Source organism: Atractosteus spatula, chromosome 23 (assembly GCF_055471065.1).
Source record: "Atractosteus spatula isolate fAtrSpa1 chromosome 23, fAtrSpa1.hap1, whole genome shotgun sequence".
In the NCBI taxonomy this organism is placed as follows: Eukaryota; Metazoa; Chordata; class Actinopteri; order Semionotiformes; family Lepisosteidae; genus Atractosteus; species Atractosteus spatula.
Window position 1 is genome coordinate 161,494 of NC_142728.1, and position 17,434 is coordinate 178,927.

The 17,434-nt window shown below is 36.7% G+C and overlaps 1 protein-coding gene across 1 annotated transcript in view; it reads right to left on the reverse strand.

Annotated features, from left to right (window-relative positions):
• Window positions 1–17,434, reverse strand: part of fibcd1a (fibrinogen C domain containing 1a) — a 100,346-nt gene that overhangs the window by 21,600 nt on the left and 61,312 nt on the right. The window contains exon 5 of the mRNA XM_088940743.1: window positions 14,480–14,576. Within this exon, the coding sequence (XP_088796869.1) occupies window positions 14,480–14,576 (97 nt within the window). The remainder of the gene's footprint in view (window positions 1–14,479; window positions 14,577–17,434) is intronic.

Sequence of the window (17,434 nt, forward strand, 5' to 3'; positions counted from 1 at the left end):
CAGGATCACAGACCTTACTCTTGCATTCTTGACCCCCTAACAACTCACCTCTTCCGGGCTCCTGCTTCAGGCTTCTTCACCTCTAACACATTGCTGATCTCTTTCATTACGCAGGTCTGCATTACATCTCCCATAAAGCAGCCAAAATCCCTCATCCTTTCACAACTATTACCTTGTGGTCAATGTCTCTCCAGCTCACTGCTTTCCTTTTGCGACATTCACAGTTCGATCCTTTCCAGACTGGCTTTTGCCCCCAAAACGTAAGAACCGGACTGCGTCTGCTCTCCTCTCTGCTACTCATTCTTTTCACTTGACTCCTGCTGCTCCGTCTTCGTTTTAATCCTTTTTGATCTCCGTGTCGCCATTCATGCTGTGAATCACTCTATTCTCCTGTCCACACTAACCCAGGAGTTACAGCTCACACATGAAGCTCCTCCTTCCTCACTTAATTGCACATTCCAGGTCTCTTGTCAAGGCATGCTCTCAGTTCCCAGCTCTCTATGCACTGGCGTTCTCCAGGGTTCTGTCCTAGGTCCTCACTCTACACTTGTTGCCTGGGTCCATCTATCTCTTGCCATGACATATTTTATGACTGTTTTGCTGATGTTATGCTCAAAACTTCCTTTTCCCCACTGATACTCATCTACCATCATATTTTGCCTGTCTCACTGTCATCTCCTTCTTGTGTTTTATCAGGGTTTAAAAGTTGTGTTTATCAGCATAGACCAGCTGATAATACAGTGACAAAGAATGAATGTTCAGATGATGTACGTAAGAGGAAGAGGCAGTGCTTGTATAAACTACTGCTGAGGTTTGGATGGTTGGAGTACCTCTCCAAATCTGACCTCCTTCTTGGCCCTCTGTGATCCTGTCAGTCTCTTTTCCTCTTGACTACATGGCCACCCTATCCCCAACCTCTTCCACCAAGACCTTCAGTCTCACCCAGGACTCCCACTCACTCCCTCTCCTACCCCAAGCACATCTCTCCCTGTTCCTGCCCTTTGGTCTTTTCTCTTATTTGCCAGTTCTCTTCCTGTACCCATTACCACATTCACATTAGAAGTGTAAGCAATTAATTAATTCCTTCCACTCGCTTCCCCTTGCTGCACACTTCAGATTCAAAATTCTGTTTTATTCTTTAGAATAATATCTCTCCCTACATTAGAAGTTGCCAACTTGTTTTATTTGTCGAGAGCTGCTTCAAAGTAAAGAAATATAATAGTCGATGCCTACAGCATATGTACTTTTATAAGATGAAGAACTCTTTAGGTGTTTTGCCTTAAGGAGGCTTCTTCCTGGCAACCCGGCTATGAATGCCACAGTCCTGCAAGCAAGTCTAATGCTTTGTATCCTGAAGATAGAAGCGTGTACTGGAGATCTCCAGCTGCAGTATTTATGGCTACAGTACGTCTCAAACCACTTGTTTCATAGCCTGTGATGGCAAGACACAGATTCCTGGCAGGGAGGCCACTATACCAGCAGCCCTCGATGTCTAATAGCGGAAAGTGGTCGAGTTGTTTAGATTCTTTCCCAGAACTTGTGACGATTAATGACCATTTGCCCAAAGGCTCCAAAGAGCTCCCTGACTAAATATAATGATACATTCTACTACTGAATTTGTTCCATATACTGTGTGTCCCTCTATTCCAGGCAAAACTTTCACAGGCCCCTGTATAGTTCTTGTGGCTTCTGCTGCAGATCCAAAGAGCAGAATCTAGAATTTTGACCGATTTTTAAAAAAATATTTAAAGGAATAGTTAATAAATGCGACCCTCTCCTGGAATTCAGTTATGCATGACAAACAAATCTTTGCTCTGTACAACACTATAATGTTTACAATATGATATAAATTCTAATAAAAGTATTAGAATCTTTCAGTGAGACACAATTTCCAATCCACAATTCATATGCATCATATACAGTATGTTTTTTATTCCTATTTATTCACAAGTATTAACAAATCTGGAGAGCCCTTTATTTTATTCCTTATTGTATTCTCACAATGTAATTTCTCTGTATTGTAAGTTCCTCTTTAGATAAGGGTGTCTACTAGTCAAAATAAATATTTTTAATAATAATGTTTGCTTATTAGGGATGTGCTGGGCACTTCTGCGTGTCTAGTCAGAAAGAGGTGCAGGACGCCATCATTTGGCATTCGTCTCAAAGTTGAACACCGATGAGATATTCCAAATGAGTAGAAAAATGTAAAAAAAGCTATTTAACTATTTTTCCACAAAACTGCAGTACAAAAACAAGCCCAAAAGAAAGAAATTACTTTACCTATTTAGCAGATACATACAGTATGACTCCCTACCATAAGGAACTATCCTGTCAACAGCAGTTTAAGAGATTAACCAAAACATGTGCTTTGACTGCTAAACTGGGAAGGACTATGGATACTGAACCTACTGCCCTTTTAAAATCACAACACAGAGCTATTGCATTATTCACAAGACAAACAGCGTGGATTTCATTCATCTTAAACACGTATGGCTAAATGCTTTTGTATTCAAGGAATGGGCTCATTGAAATCTGCTAGCAAAAGATAAACAGCAGCACCGTTGCAAAGGCAATCAAAATGCTTTTTAATAAAATACATTCCAGAGCTGAGGCCTAGCATGTTTTATTCAGCAGTTCGGGAGCAGAAATTTAAATAGATAAACCTGTCAGACAGAGTAGAAATTGTTTAGTTACTATTATAGCGAACTTGGATTTTGCTGGAATCATTCACATATCTCCCTCTTAAAAAAATCCAAATGATTAGAACCATGTTTTTGTACTGTATATCTTGTCAGTCAAGCACATCATACCAAGAAAACAGAGGTTAAAGTGATGTGTAAACTTTCACTAATGACCAGATTAAGTACTGCTATTCCGTTATGTTGAAGGTCTTGTTTTACACCTTAGATTTTAATACTATGAAACTGCAAGCATGCTTGATAAAAGTCACCATATGCCTAAGCTTGATTCAAGCCACTCTAAAATAAAAATAAAACACAGTTGCATTACAGGAGAAAAACAGTATTTTATAATGCTGAGATAATGCATACATTGCTAATAACTGGAATTATTTGAATTATTTGAAAGCAAAACTGCATTTACAGAGATGTTTAATGGTATACACTTCACAGACTAAGTTATCAGTGAATAAACTGATGGTAAAAAGAAAATTAACAACCTTCAAGGGAATTATATTTTTTCCAAAGGCAAATAACACCACATGAATGGTAGAGGAAGCTGGACCGCCATGTGGAAGAAAAATAATAGACCTAATCTGAATGAAAGTTGCAAAAGCCCGTGCTAGTAATTCAGTACATGGATGCTTAGATTTAATTGCAGAAATCATAAATTATTGTTCATTTAGCTATGTAGAGGACTGATTTAAGAATCTCTTGTTTAAATTTTTCAATCAAACTGTTTATCCTAGCTTTTTCTTTATGACATTTCGAAACAGATTTGAAATAGTGTGTCACAAAAACACGTTAATATCTTCCACTTTTCCCTATGAACTTGTTAAGGGGCACAGTTGTTCTACACATTACAGAATATAGAATTACAGTCTACTGTATATACTGTAACTGCTTCACTTCAATATGGAAAACATTTTAATCAAGCAATAAGGTATAGGTTATTTAAAACATGCAGGGACTCTGCAATTGTTTCAGAGTTAATTAAATTCTGAATTAACTACTTTAAACATTGTAAATATTAAGAGGCAATCTTGGTAGCAAGTTTACATCACAGAAGTAAATCATGTTAACGAAAATTAGTTTTGATTTACTCTGTTCATAAAAGTTTACTGTAGTAGTTCAGGTGGGGAGCTGCGTCAGCATGCGTAGGCTGCAAACGAACAAGTAATAGGTTTATTCCATGCTGAAAAGAGAAGAAAGAAAAGGTGTTCTAGTAGTCTGACAGCTATGAGGAAGAGGTCAGGCATACACTCATCTCATAAACTCTCCCCTTATTCACTACAGCTTCTGTAACTTTAAAAAAAAGCTCCCTTTCTTTCCAAGTATTAGAAGATTAAATCAAAACACAAGTAAAGCCAAGAAAATTATGGTTTCTAATTCACAAAATCAAATGAGCATGATGCATTAAATTAGCATGGGCAGTCTTTACAAGGCTAAGAGGAACACCATTGCATTCTAATGCTTTTGATGCTGTGGGCTGTAATCCCTTTCAATGCTCACTAGCACCATGCAACACTTTTCTTAAACTATGCATGACTTGGAGTTTCTATAACGTTTGCATAATTCTGCAAAAGACAGAAAAAGTAAAGCATGAAAAATACAATTCACAATTGCTTTGAGAATTGCCAGTAGATTACAGCAATTTCTGAATGTGTCGGAATTACCTCTGATTACCAGACATTACATCTTTTTTGTGCCTCAGAGTCATTACTGGCAAGAACTGGTCTAAATTGTGAAAAAATTCTCTGTGCTGGCTTTCATGCTACAATCACATTCACTTCCAGAGTTGGCATTCAAACCGACCCACCACTATTGTTACACTGCTCTATTATACTGGGACTCTAAAACTGTCAGTTTAGAATCAGGAATGCAGGTTCAGAATACTGATTAAGTGACTGATCTTTTACTAATCCAGGTAACAAGCCTTGTGCCTGAAATGCAGGCAAAGACAATCCATAGAAAAAATACTGCATGTGTATATATTTCCTTTCTATTTTTTCCATTGGTTTTTAGTCACTTTTAATTTAGATATTTTCCTTTACTAGCCACCCAGAATGGATTATAAACACTGCATTTTACTTTAAATACTATATTTGCATTTATCTACAACGTTTAATAATGTTAACTATAGAATTTTATTTTAAATAATGTAATACATTGGGAGTTATACATAAACTGTATAACATACAGGGCCACTTAATAACTCAATACATGAACAGTATAAACCAAGGCCTTAGAAATGCAGACAGAATAAGAGAGTTAGGTGCTGGAGAAAAGAGAATCACATTGTCAGCAGATTTTTTAATTATAAATCTCTGAGAAACATCAATTGATGAAAGAAAGAGAAATCAGAGGTTATGAGTGAGAGGATAAAATGTGTTTTCGACCAGAGAAAATCACTGAGTTTTGAATTGATTACCACCAGCCCTACGGTAATATGTTTTCTAATTATAATTCTGGGTCCTGTAAAATTTTGGGATTCAGCAACAAATCTAACGAAAATGTTAGAGACAATTTCTGTTGAGTAGTATAATTTTTCCTCAGCTATCTTGATTATGGCCATATCAGTGAACACTTCTTTTTCAGCTTACCTACTTCAGACAACATAGACATTATGGTACCTAATTGTGGTTACTGTAATTCCAAAGTAAAAACCTAAGAACATAAAAAACAAAAATTGGTTAAAATGAGTGGAGGCCATTTGACTCATGTAGCAGGTTTGGTTGTTGGCAGTTGACTGATCCAAAGATCTCATCCAACCGTTTGTCGTAAGAAGACAAGAGACTCAGCATCAACAACAAGACTGGGTAGCTTGATCCACACAAGAAGCATTCTCCAGTTCTCACTTTTAAATACACCTTCACATAGTTTCCCTTATGCTCTGGTTTGTGTTTCACTGCTTATTCTGAAGAAATCCACTGGGATGACAATGTCAGGGCTTCTGGGGATTTTGAATACTTATAGTAATAATAAACTTTATTTTATATAGTGTCTTTAAAGGTGGCTTCTCAAAGCACTTTACAGAATTACAACAATAAATAAGAAGTAAACACCAGATTAAACACGATTACAATACACAGGGGAGGCTGTGGATGGTGGTACTACTGTAAGTATAACAGGAGCAGAAGGGTAAAGATTGGAACCAGTTAAGTAAAGGCTCTTCTAAAGAAGAAGGTTTGAGTCTGGATTTGAAGGAGTTTAGAGAAGGTGACTCTCTGATATCCTTGGGGAGAGAGTTCAACATCATTGGGGGCATAACAGGAGAAGGCCCTGTCACCCACAGAGTGTAGATGGGCTTGGGGGATAGGAGAATTTACTAGATCTCCTATAAAAGATAGACCAAAATTAGAAGAGCGAAAGTTGCGAGGTAGGGAGTAGAGCGATAATAGTTCAGACAGGTACTGAGGTGCCAAGCCATGCAGAGCCTTATAGGGGAGTGTGAGGATTTTGATGGAATTTGACAGGAAGCCAGTGCAAGGACTCCAGGATAGGAGTAATGTGAACACTTGCACATTTGTATCAGGTATCAGGAACACTTGTATCAGGTTCACTCTTAGTCTTCTCTGTTCAGGTCCCAGCAGGTTCAGCTCAGTGCAGGATGTTCTTCTATGTCTAGAGATGTAACTTGTCACTCTTCTGGACTGATGCCACAGGGCAATATCTTTTCTGTAAAGTCATGAAAAATCTAGATGTTTTCTAATGGACACATCTGAAGTCTGCATATTACTTTCTTTAGAGTACCACAGTTTGGCTCCTTGAATTTTCTGTTTTATTTTTTTATATGTATCAACTCAAGTAGGAGTTGTTTGGTGAACTGCATGTGTTAAGAATGTAATAAATATTAGGTGAGCCTGTACTAATATTGTTCATACCCAAAAGAAACCAATCCTTTAGCAGAATTAAACAATGGCAATAGCAGACAAACAAAAACCAAGGTCAAAAAGCAAATCTGTGTCTCTGTCTGCACAGGAGCACAATACATCATACAGACAATATTACAGAGTACATTAAAGAACTCAGTCAACCCTACAACAGGCCATTAGCGGCTTGTATTATTTTTGTGAAACCTACAGTATGAGATATGCAATCGCATACACAATTAGTTTGGTATCATCCTATGTAAAATCCTAATGGGAAACTTTAACATACAAACATATTCCCATTTATATGTTATGTATTGAACCTCCAGCACAACTCACTTATGTGTCTTACATAAAAGGGTAAGTTAGTGAGTGAAATCAATGCTTAAGAGGATATTCAGGAATATTTCAGACAGGCTTTACATGACAATGGCACTATAATTCAAACATAAAAAAATAAGAATGCTAAAGATCTTGGGTGCCGCAAACATCAAGGTCAAAACTGTTAATGCTAATCTTATGGAAATTGACGAGGCTAAGAATTTGAAAACAAACGCCAGGATGCTTAGGAGAGTCTGACACTTACAGTATGAGCTGTGCTGAAGGAACATCAGCACAGTAAAGTCTTTGCAGAGTAGGATTTCAGAGGTACTGTAATAGAAATAGGGGGTTTCTTTCTACATGTAGTCAGTGTTCAGGTTAAGATACCTGGTAGAGGATTTATAATTTCATCAGGACAGCTACTTAACAGCTATAAGAGCCGAAGAGCTATGTCTTTATACAGAACAACCAGCAGGCCATTGTTGACCATGTTCAGAACTGGTAAATAACAATAGTCCCAGATCTATACATTTAGAAACCAACAACTGATAACTCTTACACCATTACACTTGTACCATAAGATTAGCATAGTGGCTCAGTGGGGTCCTCTTCAATTCTTGGTGTGCTATCTGTGTAGAGTCTGTAAGTTCTCCCCATTTCACATGGGTTTTCACTGGGTGCTCTGGTTTCCAGTCCAAGACAGACTGGTCGATTAATTGTCTACTGAGAAAACAAGCTCTGGTGTGAGTGTGTGTGCCCTGTAATGGACCAGCGTCCTGTCCAGGGTGTACAGTACCTTGCCTGTTACTTGCCAGTGATTGCTGTAGTTCCCCTGCGACCTTGTATTTCATGAAGCCTTTAGAAATTGATGGATGGATTGTAATCTGGCTTTTAGTTTGATCTTAAACATTCTGTATTTTCCTGCTCTGATGAAAACTCACAATTTTTATCTCATATGAAAGAATGTTAGGCAGTCCTCTGATTTTAGCATTATTTGGAATTAATCCCTTTTATTTTTTTTCTCTGCATTTGACCAAAACGTACTTTCTTTTCACTACAATTTCCCTAGCCTTGTTTTATAATACTTTGAAGTTTAATTTCATATGCAATTTTAATATTTCCATAGTAACATTTGATACAGCTTTGTGACACTGATCTTTTCTATATTTACTGAGGTAAGTCATGGTACTGTCACCATTGTGACTAGCATTGTAGTAACAGGCAATAAAATCATAGTTTCCTAGGTATCTGCATTTCTTCTTCCATTGCGGGTAGATTATTGGCATTACATTGTGAATTATAGCTTCTCACGTATGCACTTAACCTGAGAAACTGAGTCTTACAATATGCTTTTTTTTCCTTAGTCCTCAAACAAACAAAACAAAAAAAAAAGGCAGATGAGTTCATTACTTGACCTGAGGTGTAGTATACAGTCTTTGTTGTCCGCATTAATTATGCGAGCTAGTGAGAGATTTAGTGATTTAACGCCTTGGTGCGAACAAACAGAAGGCTTCTGCATGTGCAGAAAATGCCTGACTTCAAAAGCTGCACTGCTGGACGGCCTTTACTCAATGACCTGAGGCAGAATCAGAACTTTCATCGTTATCTTAGACAGTGTGCACATTCTGCAAAAGTGTGAAGGAAAATGTCTCGAGCCTCCTAACGCCTTTGTTATTTTCATGTGTGTCAAGTAAGAAGACATGTAATGTGACATTAAAAGAAAAGCTTGTGTCTCCCATGTTTCCTGCCATATGTTTCCTTCTTCATGGGTTTATTTTATGACTTTGTTGTTTCAGCACCTAATACACAGTACAGTACATTCTTCTCTTGTAGATTTATGTGTTTTTAATGAAGAGCTCCAGCAGTTCACAGAAGTCTGGGCACTTAAATCTTAGATAAGTTTTTCTATCTTCAGTAAAGAGCTCCTTGGGATAATTAGGAACAATCACATTAGATATGCAGATCGATAAGATATAACACAATGCAAGGGATGCTTCCATGTCATGAATTAATTACTATCCAGGAATTTCTTGTGGGTAGGCATACAGTACCGTCCTCTGAGATTACCATTATTAGCATTTTTCTTATGACATATTGATACCATCATCCTCAGCACAATTAGCCTTGCATTCAAATTACTGTACTGTTAAGCTTTCCTTGCTCAGTAAATTATTGTGTGAAAGCTCGATTGAGAGTGAAAGAAAAAAAGGATAGAACTGTATTGATTTTTCCTGTTACTGGCACTGGCAGACCACCTTTGACACTGGCTTGTAAGAATTACAGATAACGTGAAGTGGTCAATATCATTATATAGCTGATATTCTGCTGATATGTTATGGTCATGGAATCCAGTGTAGATATCAAGTGACTGAGGGAAAGGTATACAAAATTGGTGGGCAAAGTGGTGAGGTCAGATTATAGACATTGAAGTGGGTCTTTATTTCTGCTGTGGATCTAGTTTCTTGATTACATTGAAGGTTGCTTGCAGTACCATATTTACTTGTCAGATGTACAAATTAATATACTTTAGACAATATTTATGATCTTTATTCAGTACAATGCCTCAATTTACAGCACTTGACCATTTAAATGCATATTAAATGCCTTTTGAAAGCAGTCTTTGCTTTGAAAGCCTGACTTCTAGTGGAGAAACAGTGTATTTACCTTTTACTGGGTTATTGAGAAGAAGCTACAGTTAATGGGTGAAAATAAGAAAATGAGAAAGCATGGTATTACCTTTCAAACTATAAGTATCAACAAATTAACAGTATTTGTCAATATACATTTATATTTATGAATTTTCCAAAATTTTGAAGTATCTCTCCTTTTCTAAAAAATAACACAATGTAACAAGATTGAAAAGAGTATTTTTGAACTGCCAAATATTGACTAAATATGAGTACTGTAGGTTAGCATCCAAAAATACTTTATATGACAGGTTCCAACTTTAAATTTGTTGTTTTATTGTGTTAGACAGAGACTAGGTGCCAACTCAGCATGGAAGAGACTATGATGTCAACTTATATCACTTGTATTTGAAAAAGAGAGAAGTTTGCAAAACCAGTGTTCTAGGAAAGTTATTTTTCTACTTCAACAAAATAAGAGAAATCACTAAGATTTACAATATAAGCTTAGTAATTGAGATTTTATTATAAAATGCAGTTTACGTAAAATAAAATTCTCCCCACAGAATTCAGTATAAGCAAATAGATAAGGGCAGATTTAACTGTGTGCGTGGGTGAGTCAGAGTGTATAGGGAATAGTGCTGTGATTTTGCAAAAGGTTGCTGCTGGGCTTCGTACATGTACAGACTGATATTTACTGGACATATGGGAAAAATGAAATATACTGTGACCTAGCATGTGCAGGTTTAGATTTTAAACAGTTTATTTAAGGACTGATCAAAATAATTAAATCTAATTCAGTTATGTAGTCACATATTTGTTAATACATAATTGTATATAAAATTATTATATTTATATTTCAATTGATATTTATACAGGAATCATTTAAGTCATTTTCATCTGTTTATTTCATATAAAGCACTGTATGGAAACATAATGAGAAGATCCTGATTAACAGATAGCGTGTCTTGTGCTTGACAAAAGGATGGGAGTTAGGGTGTTACTTTTTCATACTTCACAATTTTAAATATTAATCTTAATAAGAAAACTCAACTCAGATGCCAAGAAAATCGCAAAAAAAAGAATCATATGTCAAAAACAAGATAAATGAAAGATTTGCCAATAAAATATGGTGTTTAGAAGCACAACGCAAGTTGTACAGGTATCCTATTTTTAAGATCACTTTATTAGCCATATATAATTTCTTATATTATGAATTTGTCATTCCTAATCTAATCTAATTCATAATCTAATTTTATGCAAAAGAGAGATGTTAAATCACTTGAAATATGTATTGATATTTCTAAATGTTTAGAACACCTACAGTATTTCTCTTTCCAAGCAATGCACTGTGAAGGTACAGGTTTTTAATATGTTTGCAAAAGGCTCAATTGTCTGTAAAGTGTTATGATGGCATTACAGGAAGTGTACTATGATATCAATTAAAATTTGTAAGGTTAACATTAAAAAAAAACTTTTAAATCTAATACTTAGGATATAAATTGTTTACTTTTTATGGAAGTCCAATAAGGTATATAGTTTTTGTGTCAGAGTTCCTTGGTGATAGACAATTCTGCAGGCATTGCTGCAGGCCCATGAGTTAAAGTAAGTTTCTTGGGTCCTTATTTAAAGTATGGGCAGTTGATCCCATGCTTAAGGATTACATACTAAAAAATAAGACTTATCCAGTCACCAAACCCATCTTGTGTCTCTCCATCTCTCAGGACACTGTTTCTGTAAGGCTGTGGTTGAAGCCCTACATCGTGCTGACAAGAAAGTAATGGGCATACTGAGAAAGTAGCAGTTGAGGCCAGTCAAAGCTTTTTTTATTGCTTTAAAGACATTTTATAAAAGGAAGCAGACAATGGCCATGTTAGCAGGACACTGTACTGTTGCAGCACAACCATACTATCCTTTCTCTTGTTGAGAGACACTCAGTCTATTTGGACTGATCCACATTGGCAGACATGTCATTTTGCATCAGCCATTCTTAAAAACATGGTCACTTCAATTGCTTTGGCTGAGATGACAGAGATTTTTTTTCTCCGTTAATCACACTTGGATGAAGGAAGACCCACCCAATTTTCGGCTAAGAGCTCAATTATGTGACTGCAAATTCACCAACTGTCACAGACAACAGTGAAATGAAATGGAAAAACACTGCAATTTGGTGTCCCTTTTATGAGTTCTGAGTAATAATGTTTGCCGGGGAGATAAAGTGCTTTTTAATACTATAACGTACAGTGCCACTTTTGTTAGTTTCCTCTGCCAAATTGCTGCTATCCTTTCTTTAAGCCATTCTTGTACTATATTGGGTCAAACTGGAAATGCTTTAAAGTCAGACAGGTCTGACTTCTAGTATAAGCACTGAGACACCTTCAGTTTTGCTTTCTGGCTAATATGCCATATATGCCGGACTGAATGCCATAAAACGGAGTCTGGAATTGTGAATAAACAACAAGACATCACTTTGGCTTAATAATCACCATGAAACAACTTTTACAATGCCTCAGCATACATTTGCACAGGACAGCTATTGAAAAGATCTCAATGACAAAAACACACACTAAACAACATCTTTCTGTTCTGGCGGGAGATTAAATTATTTTTTTAACATGTGGGATGGGGTTAGGGAAGCAGGTCACACCATGGTTAACACTGATGCCTTGTAGCTCTGGGGCATTGGATTCAATTCCAGATCTGGGGTTCTGTCTACACAGAGCTTGTACGTTCTTCCTGTGTTCTGGTTTCCTCCCACAGTCCAAAGACACGCTGGTAGGTTAATTGACTTCTGGGAAAACTGGCCCTAGTTGAGTGTGTGCGTTGGTGTCTGTGTGCCCTGTGATGGACTGACGTCCTGTCCAGGGTGTATCCTGCCTTGTGGCCTTTGCTTGCTGAGATGGGCTCTGGCTCCCCCACAAGTATGAATTGGAAGAGGCGGTTAAACAATGGATGGATGAGAAAGGGGAAAAAACGTGTGATGAACGCTGCAGTAGATCAACCAGTCATTTTCTAGGAGAGGAGAGAGCATACAACCTCTGTGCACACAGCACCCCAGGTCCAGAATTGAACCCAGGGCCTCAGTGCTGTGAGGCAGTAATGCTGACCATGTACCACTGTGCGGCCCTGCAGTACATACAGATCCAGCCATTCAGAAGGTACGACGAATAATGGAGTTAAACATGATATACTGTACATGGCACATTCCAACGCATTTTTAACATTCTTTTGCAGGACTGCACTGCTTTGTGAAACCACCAGGTGGTGTTGTAAAATCTTAATGTGGAGTGTAGAAGTCTTTGGCTCCGCACCGCCAAGCACGAAGCACTCCCTCCAGTGCTACATCATAAAAGTTAAGCTGAAATAGGTGATACGCACCACAGGTGCAACTTGCTGTTGTTCTTGCCTACTTTCAACAACTTTTTCTAACATCTCCAAATTATAAAAACTACTAATATAATAGAATTAGTAGGGCAGCAAAAAAACGTATAAAAGGGCATTTTTTTCTTGCTCTTTCAGGGAATCCTGACGATTGCTGATCTGGGGGTTCATTCATATTATTAATCATTAATCTTATTTTAATATTTGACAAACTGTGATAAATAAATTTATGATTGTATGTGTACATTCTATGCTATAGCCAGAATTCCTCACTGCATCATTAATGTCTGTGTTGTTGTAATAATAAATTACAAAGGCTTATTGAACACTTAGAAATATTTTCTTCACCAGATCTTTTTAAACATTTTTCTGTGCTCTGTTATTGTTTCAGAAAGACCCTGCTTTAATTTCACTGTTGTGAGGAAATTAAATGCACCTCTGTTGTCAGAGTTTTTGATTGTTGCTTTCTTACAATTGTTAAAAAGCAATTTCTTTACAGCTGTCCTATTAGGTTAGAAATTCATAAGACAGAAACATAAAATTCTGCATTATCAGCATTTTATCATTTTATCAGCATTTTAGTTTTCTGTGTGACCAGTAGTTCATATTCTAGGCATTCAGTTATTGAAGCAGCACAGCTGACCCAAATAAAGAAATCTGTGACACCAACAGGTATAATGTTTTAGATTTAGTTAAAAAGGTCTTATGAAACAAACAGAATCAAAGGGTTCAATTAACCTCACTCGTTAATAGTTCCATTTGAATGAAATTCAGAACACACAAAAGATGGAGAGGAAAAGTTATTGAGAAACCTTGCTCTACATACAGTAATTACATTTAAACACTTCGACAAAATGTAGAATTCCAATCTATTTAGCAAATTATTTATGTCTGGATAATCTACCTCTGCTTCTTTTGGACTGCCGACTGTATAGATTTTCGATCTAGATGATGTCTAATTTTACTTCACTGAGCACGTTACCTCCTTTCCTGTTCCTGCTCTGTGGCTTTAGAATGGGTGATTAAAGCGTATTCAGCACAATCTGATGGATTGAGACAGACTCTCAAGGACCAAGTTAGTCAGCCCTAGTCTGCCCTTGATGAAAAATCTGGTTTAGTTATTAGGCAGATCCAAAAACAATGCTGATCTTTTCCTGAAGATTGCAAAGTTAAAGCAAAACTGCCTATTTATACAGGTATGGCTGAATCACTTCCAATTTTGCACCTAAGAACTAGCTACCATATGACTGGTTGTAACAGAAAATGACAAAAACAAGATTATACAGCAATCCCTAAAGCTGAAAAAGCAATATTGAAACAAAACAATTTCAAATTAGCCATCATTTTTAGTTAGGTATTGTGAAATAAAATATTTCAATTGAATACTGTAGGTATTAGTTCTAAATCTTAAAATACAATTCTATGGCATCATTCAAACACCAGACGCAAGATATGTAATGTTCTGGTGGTAAAGTATTCAAGCTTAGCTTAGCAGTCAGATCGAGCAAAGAGCAATAAGTTTTAGAATAGACATCAGAGGTCCAGAGGTCTTCAGATTGGGTCATAAGAATGTGTCTAAATCAGTTCTATGCACAGTACCTACCAAGCCAGTGTTCGCCAGTTATTTTCCCAAACCCCTCTCTGTAGGAATCCCAGCCCTTGAAAAAGTTGACAGAGCCATCCTCACGACGCTGGAAAACCTAAAAGCAACAAACAAATAGAAAAAAGGGTAATAACTTCAACTCCAATGTGAGTTTTTCAGACTGTTTTCAGTGCTAAAAAACAAAGAGCTGTCAAAATCAAACATTGCTTTTTCCCACCAATGACATCTCTTTAAAAATGAGAAACAACATGTATTTTTCTTTTGATGCCTACATCTAGTTGGAATCTGCAGTTTTTTTTTAAATCAAACTGAGCTCGTTGGTACCTCATTTCAAGATGCATCTTCATTCATGGTCAAGTCTCATTCTTTTCAAATGTGAGCCAAACAAACAGTGTACTATACTCCGTACTACAGCATTGGGCAGCTCTCTGGGAATCTGACAGGCTTATAGGAGCCTAACTAACCATGTGAGTCCCTAAAACTCCTTTTATCTCAATTGCTGCAGCCTTTTCCTCCTTTATTTTAATTACAAGAATGTACATATTACCGGACTTCATTATAGGATTATCAGTGGTAATAATTACCATTTCTAATTAATTAAATGTTTTTGAGGTTTGAACCCAGGTGGTCTGACACATAAACTGTTGTATTTAACTGCTACAGAATAACACCAACCCGGCAAAAAGTGAGTAACTAGTGAGTTAACAGATGTGTTTAAATAATCATATATTACAAGATTGGAAGTTGACTTTTGAAATTACCAGAAGAAGTGCCTTATCACATGTTTTCAGTTGTTTCCTTTTTTATTACCCCCATCAGCCTGCTGACAATGTTCACTGTATTATAAGTGGGAGCTACCTTAGTAAAGAATACTCGAAAAAAGATATCTCACACATGTTTTGGCAAGATGTGATTCTCTCCTTTTTTGTACTAAAAAATAAAAAAGGTGCTGTCAGAACAATTTTCTGCTTTCAAAGGGCAGTTATACTAGTGTGACAGCTTTCACAATATTTTTAAATAGTCTCTACTTTCTTTAAATGACAAACCATTTACATATGTCATAAAGACAGTATCTTACAAGAGAGAAGTATTTATTAAAACACATGTAAATTGTTTATACTTCAACTACCAAAATAAAAGGCCAGTTTTATAGCAGCATTGAGCTTTCCCTTCTAGTCCAAACACATCATACAGTGTGTATTGTTTCAGGCGTACAGTACCTTAAATGCCTTAAGGTTATATTTCTCTGAGATTTAACCATCATTTTCTTGAAAAAAAACAAACAATAAATCAATGTTGCTTTACTCAAAAAGTAACAAACACTCGAACAGTACCAGCCAGTCAGATATATCTCCTCTAAATTGTTGTATGTGCCATTTTATTTGGACATTTATTTCAATATTGATCTTTATTATTTTACTGCATTTATAAAGTATACATATCTTCATACGTTTAAAGAATTGCGTCTCTTACAGATTGACTTCCTCCTAACTACTGGAAATTCTTGGGTAAGCCTTTAAATGTAAGAAAAATTGGATGCCGAAATTTATAGCAGATTGCGTAACACCTATAGTGCCTCGCAAAATTGCAATTCTAAGTAATTTCCAAGTGATTCTAAGTTATTTTGTTTTTAGTTTTATTATTGACACCCATGTCAAACGTGCTAAGCAGAGTGTTACCACCTCGTAGCCTGATCTCATCAGACCTACTGTGAGAAGCTAAGCAAGGCTCGATCTGGTCAGTGCAGGAATGGGAGCCCTTCAGGGAAAACCAGGTGGCTGCTGTACTGTAAATGGTATTGATGGACCAGTAGGTGGTGTTATTTCCTCTAGAGTAAAATGTCCAAACAAATGCCCTGGTATATGGGCACAACGTGCAGTAGGAGGTGTGATCATCTGAATGTGACATTAAACCAACGTCCTGCCAACTTCATCACTGAAAAATACTGAGGATTTTGTGCCATATGGTCAATTTGTTCTTACCTTTTGAAAAATTTCAGTCATGGTGACTAATAATACCTAATAAAACCTGAACTAGTAGTATAGGGAGACCCAAAAATAAATCTAGTTCTTTACCACTTGAGTCACACGTTTCTGACATTTCTAACCAGCTGGCGTTAATTCACTGTTCCACAGCAGGGTGTTCAGTATTCCTCTTAAATTAATTGAACACTAAAAAGGAACTAATTAGAAGAAAAAACAGATGGTAGTATTAACAATTAAACAGCTACTATTGTCTTCTGCCAGCTATCATATTTCTTATTTAGATAAAAACTGCAATATAAAGCATACTTGTTTCTTTGAATGTCACTTTTATCCCAAGGCATTGCTACTGTATGTCTTCTGTTGCCTTGCTTAACCTTCCCTACTTCATTCATATCTCATGATGCATAATTACAGGAAGTCAGGTTCTAAGTCTGCAAACTTGAATAAGACCTGATACAGAGCTTTGTCAGAACAAAACAGGCGTCTCCAAAGAAGGTGGAATAGTCATTGTTTTACCATACCAATTCCATGCCTGCAGAATGAATGCCAGCCTTCTGCATTTACTTTTACATAATGAACAACACCAAGCTATCAGCCAACATAGTGTCTGTGTTGGATCCAGTTTCTCTAAGCTGCTCTTTTCAGCACGGATAGGTTCCGTATACTGTAGTTCTTCATGAACCAGCTCAGGAAGTAAGACCACATCCGAGAGACTTACACTTCGGTCCAGCTCTGCAGGGATAGAATTAGAAGTAAGATTTAGACTCTTGTTGAGTCCAGATCCTGTTACAGAGGATTAAGATTTTCACAGAGGATTAATTAGTCTTGAAAAGAGAAGATATAGTACTGCTCCACATACTGTACAGTATATGAGGTGGACATTGCAAAACCATTGGGAAAAAGTATGCCTTTCAGGTGTGGCTTTGATTAGGAATTATTGCCAGGATTGAGGTGCATTAATCTATAGTTA